Consider the following 15,370-nt stretch of genomic DNA (forward strand, 5'->3'; position numbering starts at 1 on the left):
CAGCCCCGGCGCTGTGGGAGAACAAGGGGAGACCGAGCAAGAAACACACAAAACTTGGAATTTATGTTAAAAAAAAAGAAAAAAACCAAAGTATTTTATTTTGGAGGAGGATTTGAACATCGACATGCAGGTACAACATGAATAAAAATTATTGCACCGCTATTATGTGGCAATTGTTCAAGTTTCTAAAAACACAGATTCCACACTTTCTCTTATCTAGCTAAGTGCTGAGTGACAGCTCGGCGGAGCCCAGCTCGGAGGTGCTCTCACGGCCACCGGACATGGTAATCGAACACGACGTAAACACACACTTCTGTCACATCTTCTACTAGAAGTACAGAATTATCCTTCACATCCAGTAAGAGAAAACCAGAGAAAGACTTTATCCTCCCCTCTTTGGAAAACAAAACAAAACAACGGCGAAAAAGGAACCAACCAAAAACCTCCACACCTGAACGCCAGTGTGGCAACCAAAACCACTGGTCACTCCTACCCCTTCCCTGGCAAGCGCTCTTTAGTACATTAGCAGCCAAAGGCCTCTGACATTCGGACCCAGGAGTGGCCGTTACAATGCTAAAGTCTAATATTTACAATAAATATCATCCATTTCTCTTAGTTTGCAACAGCGAGAGACAAAGGGAAAAATAACACTGAAATGAGGCACGGGGCAGGGACCGGCTTCAACGCCATCATCCCAAAACGGACGCGGAGCGGGAGACACATCCAAGCTGACAGAAGGAAGCGGGGAAAACGAGGCGGGAAAGCGGCGTATTTGGATGGTTCTATGCACGGCTCGTTCACCAAACACACAGCACACGCACACAGCTCCTCCCTCCGGGCCCTACGACCCGGGGGTGCCTGCGGAGGCCGAGTTCACGACTCGCTAACACGGGGCTGATCTCGCCTGCGAAACACGCTCTCACTCTTCAAACAGCTTTCCCAACATCTCCTTCCTCCCCGACACGTTGTGCAAGCTTATCTGAGAACCGATTTAAGCAATTCTTAGCAGAGCAAGGAGTAAGTCTCTGTGTTATCTACCTGGTTTATTACCCAAATTTTATACAAAGTCTTCTTGCCCAAACTTTTTGCTAAGGTGCACCATGTAGATTTGACAGAAGGTGTAACGGGAAGCTGGGGTGCCTGGCACACCGAGGAACACTGCAGGACTGAGCAGGAGCCGGGATGCGGGGCTTCACTAGGATGCGTTCCTGGTAACACTGCTTGGCTTTGGCTTCCAAAAAACTGGCTATTTAAAATTGCACTGAACACTTTCTGTACCGTAGCTATAATTAAAAAGGTGACTAAGCATATACCTCACCTCTCCTTGAGCCAATTCGGGCAAAAGCAGCAGAAGCTGTGACATAGCAAGGTATTTCACTCGTCTTCTTATGCCTAAGAAAGGAAAACTCTGCCATTGAGCACTGGAACCAGCAGCTGCAAAGGGTCAATACGGTTGGTACCTTCAGGGGTCCCATTCCAACCGGCGTGGGATGAGCTGGGTTACAAAGCCCTCGCTCTCCGAAGAGAGAGGCCGTGTCTCCCCTGAGGTTTTCCAAACGCAGAGCCCTTCGTGGATGCCCCAGCAGGATGCTCACAGCACGGGGAGGAGACGGGGACCCTCCACAGCCAGGCGGGATCACGTCCTCACCCGTCAGATTCCACGGAGACGTCCCCCTCACCAAGGCTGGGTGCTCTTCTCAGGAGATAAGCTCAAGGCTTGTCTTTGCAATTGCCAGAGTCAAGATGCCGACTCCATTTTTCACTTCTCCCGACCATTTTATCCTATACCGTACTGCCAATCGGACCTTGTTCCTCATCAATTTTTTAGTAGATCAACCCATCAGCGAGACAACCAGCCAGATAAGCACCAGATCCTGGCAAGTCTGTTGTGTACTTGCTATTGCTCCAAACCAGCCCAGAATGATGCTCATCAACAAGAGTGCTTTGAGAGCTGGAGATACCCAGGAGCCTGACAAGGCAGTGGAAATATTGCGGTTTATAATTGCAAACCAAGTGCACACCAGTAACCTATGAATTCCAGGGAAAAGAGCAAAGAGAGAATGCTGCAAGCCCTGCTCTCAGCACCAGCACAGCAAGGTTTAGTAACGTGTTATCTGTGAGCATCAACGCTTTGGTTAGTGTATTAACAACACCGTACGTGTTCACACAGACACACGGAGTAAACACCCATTGAAACGTATTAAAAGAAAAAAGTCAACCCAAAACTTGGTCCAGAAATGAAATCCAAGCAGCTAAAATCAAGTATATAATGAGGGGAAACAATGGTTATATGGAAAGAAGCAGGGCAGGATTCCAGAGAATTTTGTGATTTGTGGATTGAACTGCAATCGAGTTGAAAGAGACGGAGAAAATATATTCCTATATAAAACCAGATTTGCATCTAGGGAAAGCGAGTCAAAAATTCAAGTCTGGAAAAGGCCAAGACAATGAGAAAGGCGGCGGTGTAACGAGACAGACCAACAGAGGCGGGTTTTAGCTTGAAATACTGTTGCACGGTCATTCTGCTGCTAGCAGATGAAGCCGGTGGATCCGCAGGGAGATGGATCCGCAGGGAGATACACTCGGACAAGACAAGAATATAAGCTGAGCACAATCTGGGACGAATGACGGGAGTGTTCATTGAGAGGAACCTGTAACTGCATGAAGAAATGGCTTACAGTGCTATAGGTATCACCACTCGACACATTTATTGGTGTATTATTATTGAGCTAATCCTCAGCAAAGAGCACTGTTCAAAGCTATGTCTAAACCTAAGAGCAAAGAGTACTTTTTTAACGGAAAGTGACCTCAGCAGTAGAAATGATTTGGCTATCAAAGCTGAAATCTTAAAATATCACATGTGTTTTGAAGTCTGCTTGCAGCTTCTCCACAGAACTCGAGGAGTCGGAACTCTTCACAGGTTTTGTTGTTAGAACGGGCACATTCAGAAAACTCAGCAAGTTTCCCAAGCCCCGATTCAGAAATGTTAAGGAACACCTTAAAATCTTTACCTATTTAGACTCACCAAGAGAAGGAAACGTCTCCAAAGGTCATTTATCATTGAGATAACTTTGTCCGAGACATACTGGAGAACACACGACTACAAACGTCACTACTTTAAAATCAACCTACAAGGCACCCCTTCCCCAGGGCCGCTTATTCTGAGGCAGGGCAAGTTATGAATTGAAGCCACAGAAAGGAAGATAAAAACATCACTCAAATTTTAAAAACAAGAGGGAAAAGTTGCCATGTGTCCCGTAAAGGATAAGTAAAAACAATCCCAAAAAAACCAGCTTACGGATTGGAGATTTCTCCTTCCGATAATTCCATTGACAAATACTTGTACTTGGTTTAAAGAGCAGACAGGGACGGCTCCGTCCGACCCCTCCGGCCACGTCTCTTGCCTCTGGACGCTCTAAGGATCGTGGACGCACGTGGTGACGACGAGGCCTTATTTGCACGGAAGAGGATTTGTAGCTCCAGAATAACTTGCGGACAAGAGCGTATCTTCTTCTACTTGTCCAAGGACACCACGTTGTAAGTTCAAAGAAAATACTTGAAATTTGTGAATTTCAATGGCATTTCAAAGAGAAGCTTGAAAAGCAGATTTTTGCAAGTAAGCTGCCTTTTTTGTGTTTAGAATTTTTGGGATCTCAAATAAATGCAGGTTTAGAGGGAAGAGCACGACAGGCCCTAAACTCAGGCAAAATAAAAGGTCTGGAAGGGGAAAAAAAACCCAACAAACTATTTCTTAAGCCCTGCTTTAAAGATACCCTGTTCTAAAGAGACCTCAAACAGCAAGCATTACTGTGTACAAAAATAGAATAGCAAGGATGAAAAAACACAAAAAACAGTATGAAAAAAACCCTCCCAAAAATAGATGTACACAAGTTCTATTTTATATTAGTGTATATTACAAAATTCAAACATGCAGTCTCTATTTTGAACGTAGAGTGCTCCAGTCCATGTGTACCAGGGATGCTGCTATGTTTTCTTTACAGCACCATCATGTGTCAGGGGAAAGTCTTGTGTCTGTAACTGACTTCCAACCTCTTTGCCTTTTCCTTGCACCGGAGTCCCTTCTTTCCAGGGCCTCGTGCTGCCCTCTGGCAGGGGAGAGGCTCCCAGAGCTGCTTGTCCCGGAGCGGGAGGCGGCTCTTTGGATGGAGCGGGTTTGCTCCCTCCCGATGCTTCAGATGCTTTAGCACTGCCAAACGTCGCCTCCTTTTTTGCCACCGCGGGACACGTTGCCTCCCAGGGCTTTGCCAAGTTTAACGACTCCGCGCAGGATCCGCTTTTTGCCGTCACACTGTCCGTACCAGATGGTTTGGCTTTCTCTTGACACGCTCCTGCTTGTGAAGGTTCCTGCCTTTTTTGTTTCAAATCTCTCTCATCTTTACAGGAGGCACCCAAATGGGGGGAATCCTTTCTCTTTTCCACCTCTCCGGAGCCAGAAATACTGAGCTTCAACGGGCCCAGCACGCTCTGAGCTAGCGGCACTAACTGGGACACGGAGAGGGCTCTTTCGATGGCGCTGGGGACGAGCAGCGTGGCGGACGCGGGACCCGCTGGGCTCGTTCTGCCGGCAGGTGAAGCGCTGTCTGCCTGGGACGAGCTGGGCTGCTTCTCAGTACCAGGGCTCTTTTGGGGTGTTTCACTGGCGCTTCCAGGAGACAGATGTGAGGAGCTGGGCTGTTGTGCAGGCTGAAGTATCTCCTTGAGATCCTTCTCACCGCGATCCACGGGGCTCACCGCGAGAGGAGCGCTGGCGCTTGCCGCGTACCACGAAGGCAGCGCCAGCAGAGGTTTGGAATCCTGTTTTTTCTGACTGCTTTCTGTTAGCAGAGGGTCTTTCAGATCAACCTTATCACACGGAGCCCCTGAAGAGTCACCTTGTTCAAGTTCCAGGATTTTGATAGACGGGCACTGTATATGTTCTGTGCGATCTATTGGTTTTTGAGTACTTGTAGTTCTCCCTAGGTCTTTGATTACTTCAGAAGACTTGCCTTTTGGACCAAAACACTCAAAAGTTTTGTTTTCTGGCACTTTATGTTCCTTTGCAGTTGCTTCTGATCTTAGGAATGGCTTTTCCGAACTAGCTAATTTTTCTGGAGAAGTTCTTGGGAGGACCTCTGATGGGGAAGGGTGCACACTGATTTGCAGTGGCTCTGAAACAGGCTTGGCTTGTTGATTATTTCCCTTCTGCAAATCTTCTGCACCTTTTGGATCTTCAGGTAGAAAGGCATCATCTTCAATACTGTCCTTGCTTTCCAATTTAGAGGAAAACTTGTTATCCTCATTAAAAGAATCTGAGCCTTGGTCTCCACTGTCAGGGGGCTTGTCCAGTCTTCTCCCATCCTGACTGTCTTCCGAACCATCATCTGTTTCATCTTCGGAAGAATCGACTTCTCTGATGGCCTCTTGCTTTTGCAGAGACTCCCTCCTCTCCACCCTGTCCTGTCGAATAGCGCCCAATTTCCGCGAACCCGGCTTCTGCAACAGCCCTTTTTCCGCCAGCCCCAGTTTGCCACCGCTTGTTTCATTTGCAGATTCTTGCAGGCTCTGGAGACTCGGATCCCTCTGTAGCATTTCCTTCTTAAATTCAGAGTGAGAGATATCCAAGCTATGCTTACGTGAAGAAGCCAGCTTCTTCTCAGAAGAGGACAGCGAGGCAGCCAGTTTCTCAGCCGACTGCACCCTCTTTAGCAAAGGAGACCTCGGGGGCTCGGCGCTTTTGGGGCGAGAAATTTGTCTCACCAGTGGTGGAGAGGAGTGTAGTTTTACTGGAAAAGATTGAATAATACTGGAGCTGCCAACAGAGTGTCCCGGCAGAGGAGACGGGGAGCGCTGCGGTGACGTGGACTGCGGGGTTGGTGACGGAGTGTGAGCCAGGGGTGACAGAGGGATGTTTCCCGCAGATTTACGCCTCGGAGATCTGTACTGCCTCTGAAGCTTCGGTGCGAGGCCATGCAGAGAGCTGGGGCGGATGTGGCCGGAGCTGGCTGGAGAATTGGGAACACTGGAACTGGGAGAGCTGCTCTGAGAAGAATTGCCACCAACTTAAAAGAGGGAAAAAAAGAAAGACAAAGGAGATTAATACATATTTGACCATTAAAACAAGTGTTTGAAAACAAGACACGCAAAGCCAAAGCCAAAATGCCATGTTACCATGAAGCACTGCAGAAATATTACAAGGTAACATTGCATGGCTTCTGATTGAAAATTCACATCATTGTCACACAACACCAGAAAATAGTAAGAAATATTCTGCTATCAGAATGTCTTTTCTGCAAAAACTCCAAGCAGGCAAAGCATGTGTTTCGTTGCTGTTCTCAGGATGCAAATCTCTTTATTCTGTCAACTGATTCAATTTTCAAACACGACTTGGCCGCACTGTTTTGATTCTTTTTCTCTGAACTGATATAGAAAATGTGTCAAACTGCTACAAAAGCATTGTGACTTACAATACACATTTGCATCAAAGGATGCGCTGTAGTACAGCAAATGCATCCTTAGAAGGTTGTATGGATTTCCATTTTTAAATGAATCAGTGAACGGGAATACATCCATCCTTCAGGTAACTGACACCACAGCTCTCATGTTACTCCACAAACAGATCTACTGCCCGCTGCTGTGTATTTTACTTCAGAAATTAATCAATAAGCAAAAATCTTCTCCGAGTTCTTTTTCTGTTTGTCTTTCTGATTGTTTGGATCCGGTGCTTTTGTTTGTTTCTGTTTTTACCTGAGTGCACAGACTCGGGAGTGGATCTGTAGCTCTGCGTTGGGGACCGAGGGGACAGGTTGTGAGTTGGAGAGCCGGGCACACTTTCTCCAGAGGACAGAGAGCGGTTTAGTGAAGATAAACTCCGGCTGGTGTGAAGTAGCGATGCTTGTTTAGTGATCTTCCTCAATAAAGAGCTCTTCTTCTTACTGTGGAAGAGTATTCGAAGTTGGTTACAAGCCCAAATGATTTATTTACCTTTATTGGCATATTTCAGCCAATTTTATGGTATAGTCAAAGAGAAAGAGAAAAAAAAAGAACAAAACCCAAAAAACTAAAGGGCGTACCTGTTGATATATCACAGAATGGACTGGGTTGGAAAAGACCTCAGAGATCATCAAGTCCAACCCTTGGTCCAACTCCAGTCCATTGACTAGATCATGGCACTAAGTGCCATGTCCAATCTCAGTTTAAAAACCTCCAGGGCCGGTGAGTCCAGCACCTCCCTGGGCAGCCATTCCAATGCCTGACCACTCTCTCTGCAAATAATTGCTTTCTAAAAGCCAGCCTAAGTTTCCCCTGGCCGAGTTGAAGCCCATGGCCCCTTGTCCTATTGCTGACTGCCTGGGAGAAGAGACCAATCCCCACCTGGCTAGAACTTCCCTTCAGGTAGTTATAGAGAGTGCTGAGCTCACCTCTAAGCCTCCTCTTCTCCACACTAAACAACCCCAGCTCCCTCAGCCTCTCCCCATAGGGCTTGTGTTCAAGTCCCTTCCCCAGTCTTGTTGTTCTTCTCTGGACCCGCTCCAGCACTTCAACCTCTTTCCTGAACTGAGGGGCCCAGAACTGAACACAATACTCCAGGTGTGGCCTCACCAATGCAGAGTACAGGGCAAGGATCACTGCCCTTGTCCTGCTGACCACGCTAGTTTGGATACATTAACTGCAAATTGCTTTCACGAGATTTCTTTTACATTATCTTAGTTACCATTTAATTTTCAACAAGAAACATCAAAACAAACCTTTCCTGACCGTCCTTGGTTTTGCTCTTCTTGTTCCTCCGAGCCATCTTGGATTTGTAGCTGGCCTTTCGAGCCGGCCCAACTTTGATGGACGTGTTCTCAAACGGCGTCGTGGAGATGGACACTTTATTCCCACTCTGTCAGAAACACGACACGGAGACATTGCTCAAAACGTGGCTGTCCGAGGCAGATCTGCAGGCTAAGCAGGCTGGTTTATTGCTGCCTGCCACTTTGTAATCCTTTGTCAAGCTCCATTTCCCCCTTTGCATTTCCCCCTATCATTTATTAAGGAATTGCTGAGGGAGAGCCCTCTTTAGTCAGGCTTTCACAACTGATTAGCTCAGAGCCCAGCTGGTAGGTAAAGCTTCCCAGAGCAGGGAGAACACAGCATCTGACCTCTCCCATTGAGATCCCAATTGCCTACATTTCATACTTGTAATACTTGGAAACCTGAACAAAGTGATATTCTGTGAGCAATCCTATTCCCAGTGCTCTGACTGATGGCAGATGGGAGCATATTGGGCATCTATCATGATGAATCTGCAACACAGAGCATGGCTTGTCTCACTCATCTTAAAACCAAATCCTGATTGCTCCTGTATTTGCAATCCCAAAGACTGAAATGGTCCAAAACTTTGGGGTTTATTTCCGTAAATGGATTCAGCTCAGAGGCGATATCAAAATGCAAGTCATTTAACTGGATAATTTTAAGACCAACCATTACAAAGCTACTTTCAAATACCACTAGGAATAATCCTTGAGGAAGCAGTATTAAGAGCTAATAACATTAGCACAGCCTAAAGGCAAAAAATAAAAGTAATTTGGAAAAATTTGGAAGTATTTGTTTCTTAAAGTGATGATTGAGGAAAGGTATACCTAAATCTCATCAACCTTTTTCTCTACTGCTGATGCAAATGTATCTGATGTGTCCTTATTTCTTACACAAAGTATCTGAATTCAGCTTAAATTCCATAAGACAATTTTTGAGATTTAGGGATCAAGCTACAGCAATAAGTTTCCACAAAACAAAGACCAGGTGCAGTGTACATACTTGTATCCCAGGCAACACCAATTAGACACCTACAGCACTTTAAACAAGCTGTCTCATATTTTCCATATTACCTGTTTTCCAAATTGGAGCAGTGCCGAGTCCTTACCTTCAGGATCAGCTCCACCACCTCGGTGTGCACCAGCCCATGGACCGGCTCCCCGTTGACATGGGTTATCAGATCCCCTTCACGCAGCCCGGCCTCGTTGGCTGGACCACCTTCCTCCACGTGCTGCCAACGAGAAGGGAACGACTGATTTCAGGAGAGGAACGGACAGGATTGCTGGCCAGATCAGACTCAAAGCCCATCCACCTCATGTCTTGCTGCAGCCAGCATCAGCTGCTCCAAAGGAAGGTGAAAGAAACCACTGACTGGCACAGCCAAGCACAAAAATCTGCGCTCCCGCGCTCCTCCCAGCATCCCGCCAGTCTTCTCCAGTCCAAGGCAGCCAGTGAAGACGGCTGAGCCGATCAAGAGACCAGCTCATCCCAAAGCAAAAGGCTTAATGCACTTCCAAGAATTTTCAGCACTTGGGAACGTTAACTAGATTCGCTTGATTTCTACACAAACATTCCATCTTTTTCTATTTCTTTGCCATCCCAAATCCAGCAGCCTTCCACGTTCACGCTGGAATCCACAGCGGCCAAGAGGCTTTTAAATAAGACTGGGCCATGCGTTTAGGGTGCCTACATGGCATCTCATCCCAAACAGTTTCTTTTTCCACTTTCCAACCTTTATTGACCTACGCAACAGACCTTTTCCCCCATGAATGCATTGCCTTTCCCCATCACTGTTCAAAAAGGTGAGCGTCCTTTACAGTGAGGAGACAGATACCCTTGAGAATACTGCCACTCTCCCTCGAGCCAGAGAAGACTACAAATCAGTATCTTGGTAAACTCAGCGTTTCTCAAGGAAAGCAGAGAGGAGCAAGGGAAAAAATGCAGCTTCAGATTGTTTTTCTAGGTAAGAATGAGTGTTAAATGATAACCAAAGCATATGAAGTCCAAATTGTCTCATGAACACAGAGATACAAAGGAAATAACAAACCACCTTTACCCTGGCTCCGCTCCCTCTAACTACACAATTCAAACAACACTGCTTCGGGGGATGGATCATTCCTAGGAGTCCTAGACGTTAACAACAAAGGAACACAGAGATCAAGTACCAGAAGTAGTGGAAGGAAGAGATACGGACACGGAAACCAGCCCTTTGAGCGCAGCACACAACTAAGCCAGGAGCCAAGTCCCCGGGCAATCAGCGTAGCAGCAGTGATGCTCTAAGGCTTGTAATCGAGTCCAAGCGCCTGCTTGGAAAAGCCCAGTAGACTGAACCGATCAGGAGCAGGTTAAAATCACTAACACAGGTCTGAATAAATTAGCTGTGACTGGCCCTCATGCAACAACCCCAATAAAGAGAAAGAGGGTATGTACACAGAAACATGCTTTAAAGTATGTGCTACAGGTGAAAGAAGGTGGATTTATGTAACCAGGGAAGAAAGAAGGAAAGAAAGGTTGTCGTGGCTCTGTGATGGGCTTGAAGACCTCTACAGGTAAAACCCAAAGTGCTGTCATTCATGAATTTTAAAAATTTCTTTGTAAAGGGTTTTCCCCCACCCCAAAATGATAACTTTGGGTCCAAACAAGGAGAGAGAATCAGGGTGGCAAATTATAGTTGATAGCTAAATCCCACAACCCTGGCTAAATGCACTTCTGGCCCCAAGGGTACTCTTTAGAAAAGCAGAGACATACCCAGACCATGTGATGCACAGTGTAGATATCACTGTCACCCATATAGACGCGAATGGCACGGAGAGTGAAACCGTATTTCTTTCCAGCCCGATGGATGATGATTGGTGGTTTCAGGTTTGCGATAGCAGGAGAAAAGTCGCGGCTGGGTGAGGAGTCCCTCGAAGATGGGTTGGAGGATAGAGAATGAGGTGACATTGGACTGGCCAATGGAGAACACGTGTGGTGATCTACAGTGATGACACAAAGGTGGGCAAAAATTAGGAAAACAGGTCTCCGAAAGAGAGAAAATTCTTGTTAGAGAGCAGCTAGGAAACCATCTTTCCCAATGTTCTTAAAGCTCCTGGTCTTCACCAGAGCTGGGTTTGCCTGCAGCTTCAACTAATTCATGCTTCGAAATACAAAAATCAGCAAAGTCTCCAAAAGGCACATTTGGAGGTGTGGATTTAATCCAGCAGCACCGTTCACCTGGCATTATGGTTGAGTCACAGGGTTTATTTCTCTTTTGGGAATCTACAACCCATCACACACATTTGCTCTAGGCACAACCCTGGAACACCCCATTTCATGGTTATAACATATTATCCCCCTCCAAACAGATCAGATAGTCTATATATCTTGGTGCAAGTCACATGTTGGTGAAGAGACACATCAAAATCAGTTAATATTAACACACACACACACACACACACACAAAATCAGTAGGCAAACAACTACACCTAGGCAGTTTTGGTAGTGTTTTAAATTCACGGGGGCAAAAATATTTAACCCTAAAAACCTGGGTACTGCAGGGACTTTGCAGCTGAAAAACAACATCCCAAGTGTATTGTAGAGCATGTTTCCCAAAGGAACAGCCAAGGGCTGGGCTATCAGCTGAACCACCCTGACTCTGCTTGCTAGTGGAACAACATCCACTTTTAAAAATATAAAGCAAATACAGAACTCTCATTTTAAACTGAAGCTGGTCAGCATCGGTGAAATAAACCAAAGAGCAGGAATACTAAACGCAGCTGTAAAAGGTAACCCCTAATCCATTAAGAAACACCTGCTGAACACTCAGCACATATTTACCTGGCAGATGAGAGCAGCTCTGGAAAAACCTTTGCAGGGTGATTAAATACACATTTTTAAGAGATTTTCATTAGGGAATTTGTAGTTTGAAAAGCAACCAACGCCCAATCCATGAGAAATGTAACGTGCATCACCGTGATGGTGCCAAGGAGGAGTCGCAGCCCTGCATCGGGCATCGCTCTCCGCAGGGTGTGCTGGGCTGCTCCACCAGTTACCACCTGGCATTAGCAAGTGTAATGATCTGGCTCTGCCTGGAGACACAGCCAGGCCAACCAGGTGAGTTATTCAGAGCTGACTTACTTCATGAGTTTATGAGTTCTTGATGGCTCAATCTCAACCAAGTTATCTGGAGTGACTGAAACTTCCCGGTGCGTGGATGCACCAGACACATTCAGCTCCCAAACAGCGCTGTGGTTAGTGTGTGACACCCAAAAAATAGCACCTTGAGGGTTAAAATTGTTCTGTGACTCTACACCTCCTTGCTGCACCATTGTCTAGAGACCAGCTTGTGCTCCAGGAGCCAATTTAAACAAAAGTAGGGAAAGAATACAGCCCAGCTGCCATTTGCAGAAGCTGCAGTCAGACCACACACACAATGCTCCTGTCTGTGGCAAAGCAATATTCATTATCCTGCTGAGTAGTAAATATTAAACCGATTGTAAAAGTTAGATCTCTCCCCTCCTGCCAGCGAGGGCTTTATTCCAAAAGAGCGAAGGGGGAGGATCTGTCTGCAGACCTTTTGTTCAGTGCTTGCAGATTCTGACAATGCCTCATTTCTTACCTGAGGGAATCAGGAGAGACAAGGCAGTAGCGGATGCTGATTTAATCACTTTATTGACAGGTCTCGAGGTACGTTTCTCCCCTGACTCCCCAGAGAGCAACCTGTGTCGTGCCCGCCGCACTGCCAAATCGCTGATGGCTTTTGGAGTGGTAAAGTCTGCGCCTTCATTGCTATTACTGCGAGCGCGTGGATCAGAGAAATCTGCAGTGCTCCCAGCTACAGTTTAAATTAAAACAGATTAGAACCACAGGGAATTCCTAACAGTCTGTTCCCCTACAGGCAAAATACATTAAATCAAAGTCATGTTTACATGAAGTCCAAGAGTAAATTTTCCTAAGAAGAAACCCCAGGGCCTGAATTTTTATTTACAGAAATGGTGTTATTCTGAATACAGAAAATTAGCAGCTTCTTTTCTCTTGGAAAAGCTCACTAATGAAATCACGTTGCTCAGTAGCAGTTACATGAATCCTAAAGCTGCGGTGCAGTTCTGCAGGCGAGCTGTTTCAATGGGATCGTTCACAAATGAAAACAGGTTTATGGAAAGTGCTCCGTTTTTACAACCAGCAAGAACTGTCAATCTAAGTTAAAACTGCCTGTAATAAAAGAACCAGGTTCTACTGGAGCTGCACATAAAAAAATCCACCTTAAAAGACTACTAAGGTACTGAAGTCAGGGAAAGTAAAAATGTGGATTGCAAAGGCAACCCTAATTTGCACCCTTCTGTGCAACTCAGTCTTGAATTACTTAACATGTTATAATTATATATAAAATGCAAAGTAATCTTGAAAATCAGATTAGGTATGCAAGAATAGCAGATGCTGGGGGTGCCGTACTCAAGCTCTGTGCCTCAGTTCCCCACCTGATACCTTAAAGGGGAACTGTGCAAACATATTAATTAGAATGTACAAGGTGCTCAGAAATGAAAGTGGTGAGCATCACAGCAAGTCCACAAGGGAAATTAATCATTCTGTCTTCAAAAGCAAATTGTAAGCAGCATGCAATAAATAAAGCCTAAGGGCCACATCTTGAACAATGAGGACAGAACAAAACATTGATCATCGTTATTTAAGTGGGCACCACTGCTCTGCATACTAAGTAAAGCAGAAAGTACCATGAAAATAAAAATTCAAAGCACCATTCCCATAGGCCTCAGTGCCAGTTCAACAGCCACACAGTTTCAAATACGGCTCCCAGACAATGAGGAACCCAGAATCAGAGGCTGCGTGCGAAAAGGCTGCGAGATGCATTAGAGGAGCGCTCCGAGACAGCGGCAGGAACACGATGGTTCTCCTGCAGCTCCCTGCCTGTGCGGTGGCACCCCTGGATCCCCAGCCCTGGATCAAAGGCTGCGCTAAGGCCTTGGGCTCAGGGGTGCAGGCTGCCCAGGGAACCTCCATTTTTGCCTATTTCAACTTGTGGGTACAATGAAAGCATTCTTGCATTTTTCTAGGCTTTTAGTATGAAGCTGAGAAACTAAGGTTCTGCTCCTCCACCTTTTCCCATGGGTTAATGGACTACCAGGCCTCTTCTGCGAGGATGAGCCATAGAGGGGAATGGGACAATTTTGGAGGAAGCTTCACAGACTGCATCGCAGAAGAGGAATCATGAGATATGGGAATCTTTGGCTTTACTCTAGTCTGGAGGAACATTTCCACTGAAGCATTTCCATCTTCTGCTATCACTCCACCATCACATCTGCCCAGTGTCCTTCACCTTGTCCTCGCCCGGTCTTGCTGCCGCTCTGCCTCCTTGCTCAGTACCTGTTTCTTCTCCTTTCCACCCTCAGTGCATCCACAATTGCTTTGCCTGCATGCTGCCTGTTTCCCCCAGCTACTTGTTTCTTCTCTTCTTCCCCAGTTAGTCCTTGTTCTTGAATGCTACAGTTTCTTCCCCAAAATACGCTTTCCTTCTCAAATATTATCTTGCTAATCTTCAATTCAATTTCCCCGCTCTCTTCCATTCCGCAGCAGCCCAGGACGCCATCGCAGGGAAGCTCCAGCTCAGCCCCAGGATGGACAGAGCTGCTGAGAAGTCAAACACTGACTTCTAAGACTCACTCTAACTAGACTTAGGCTGCACTTTTTAAAGCCTGCAACTTGGCTAAACTTCAGGATATTTGGCTGAGACAGCAAGTAGCATGTCCCTGACACAAACCCCATTCCCCTAGCAAATTTCAAGTCTCTACTCCAAACTAAAGCCTTTCAGATAAAAAAAAGTCCGAAGCAGCAGGAATCTTTTAGTATGGCTGAACACCCATATTCTCCAGCCCCAGCTCAGCAGTGATCTGCTCTAATGCTTAAAATAACGCTGCCTCAGGCAGCCGGCAGTTGTAAGCAGGCACAGATCATGTGGGTCTCAAGCACGAAAAAACCTTAATCAATTTGAAGTGAGACGACTGAAATAAAAGATGTAATTTTGAAGAGATTAAACCACCAATGTTATTACAAAGACAAGCACAGCCACAAGACTGTACCAAAATAACACTTAGCACGACACATTCGCATCATTCGGCATCCAAATCCAGTTTTACAGTTACCAACTGCAAGCTAACGCGGCTTTCTCGGGGCCATCGTCACGCCAGGCACGTACCTGTCAGTGTCGAGGCGCTGCTGGCGGCCGTGGAGGGGACGGGGGGTCCAGCATCACCTTCCAGCTGCAACTCTTGCTCCACAGGCTGCTCGGGAATGGGGACGGGCAGCCCCTCCCGCGGCTGCACGGCGGACAGGAGCAGCCCCTCGGACTGCGGCCTTTTGAGGACGGTTCCCTCGTCCTCAGCGGAGATGGCAAATCGGGGCATGTCGAGAAGCCCCGAGCAGCGCCGGCGGACGGTCAAGGGCGGGCTGGAGTCGCTCTCCGTGTGTGAGGATTCAGACATAGACAAGCGCTTACGCAATCTGAGAGAGAAAACAAGACAGAGCCCCTCAGTCGAGTTAGGGGGATAATGAACTTTAAAGAGAGAAAATAACACACAGATGCAAC

General features: G+C 46.5%; 1 protein-coding gene across 21 annotated transcripts in view; it reads right to left on the minus strand.

The window, feature by feature from the left end:
• Nucleotides 1-60: 60 nt before the first annotated feature.
• The window catches only part of MAST2 (microtubule associated serine/threonine kinase 2), a 218,166-nt gene continuing 202,856 nt past the window's right edge, over nt 61-15,370 (minus strand). For 20 of the 21 annotated variants that reach the window (XM_065071488.1, XM_065071480.1, XM_065071479.1 and 17 more), the window contains 7 exons: nt 14,981-15,285; nt 12,392-12,607; nt 10,543-10,769; nt 8,903-9,025; nt 7,746-7,882; nt 6,745-6,932; nt 61-6,059 (listed from right to left, as the gene is read on the minus strand). In XM_065071488.1, the coding sequence (XP_064927560.1) occupies nt 3,985-6,059; nt 6,745-6,932; nt 7,746-7,882; nt 8,903-9,025; nt 10,543-10,769; nt 12,392-12,607; nt 14,981-15,285 (3,271 nt within the window). In that variant the 3' untranslated portion in view covers nt 61-3,984. The remainder of the gene's footprint in view (nt 6,060-6,744; nt 6,933-7,745; nt 7,883-8,902; nt 9,026-10,542; nt 10,770-12,391; nt 12,608-14,980; nt 15,286-15,370) is intronic. The other variant, XM_065071486.1, reaches the window with a different exon arrangement.

This window comes from Columba livia, chromosome 8 (genome assembly GCF_036013475.1).
Source record: "Columba livia isolate bColLiv1 breed racing homer chromosome 8, bColLiv1.pat.W.v2, whole genome shotgun sequence".
Lineage (NCBI taxonomy): Eukaryota > Metazoa > Chordata > Aves > Columbiformes > Columbidae > Columba > Columba livia.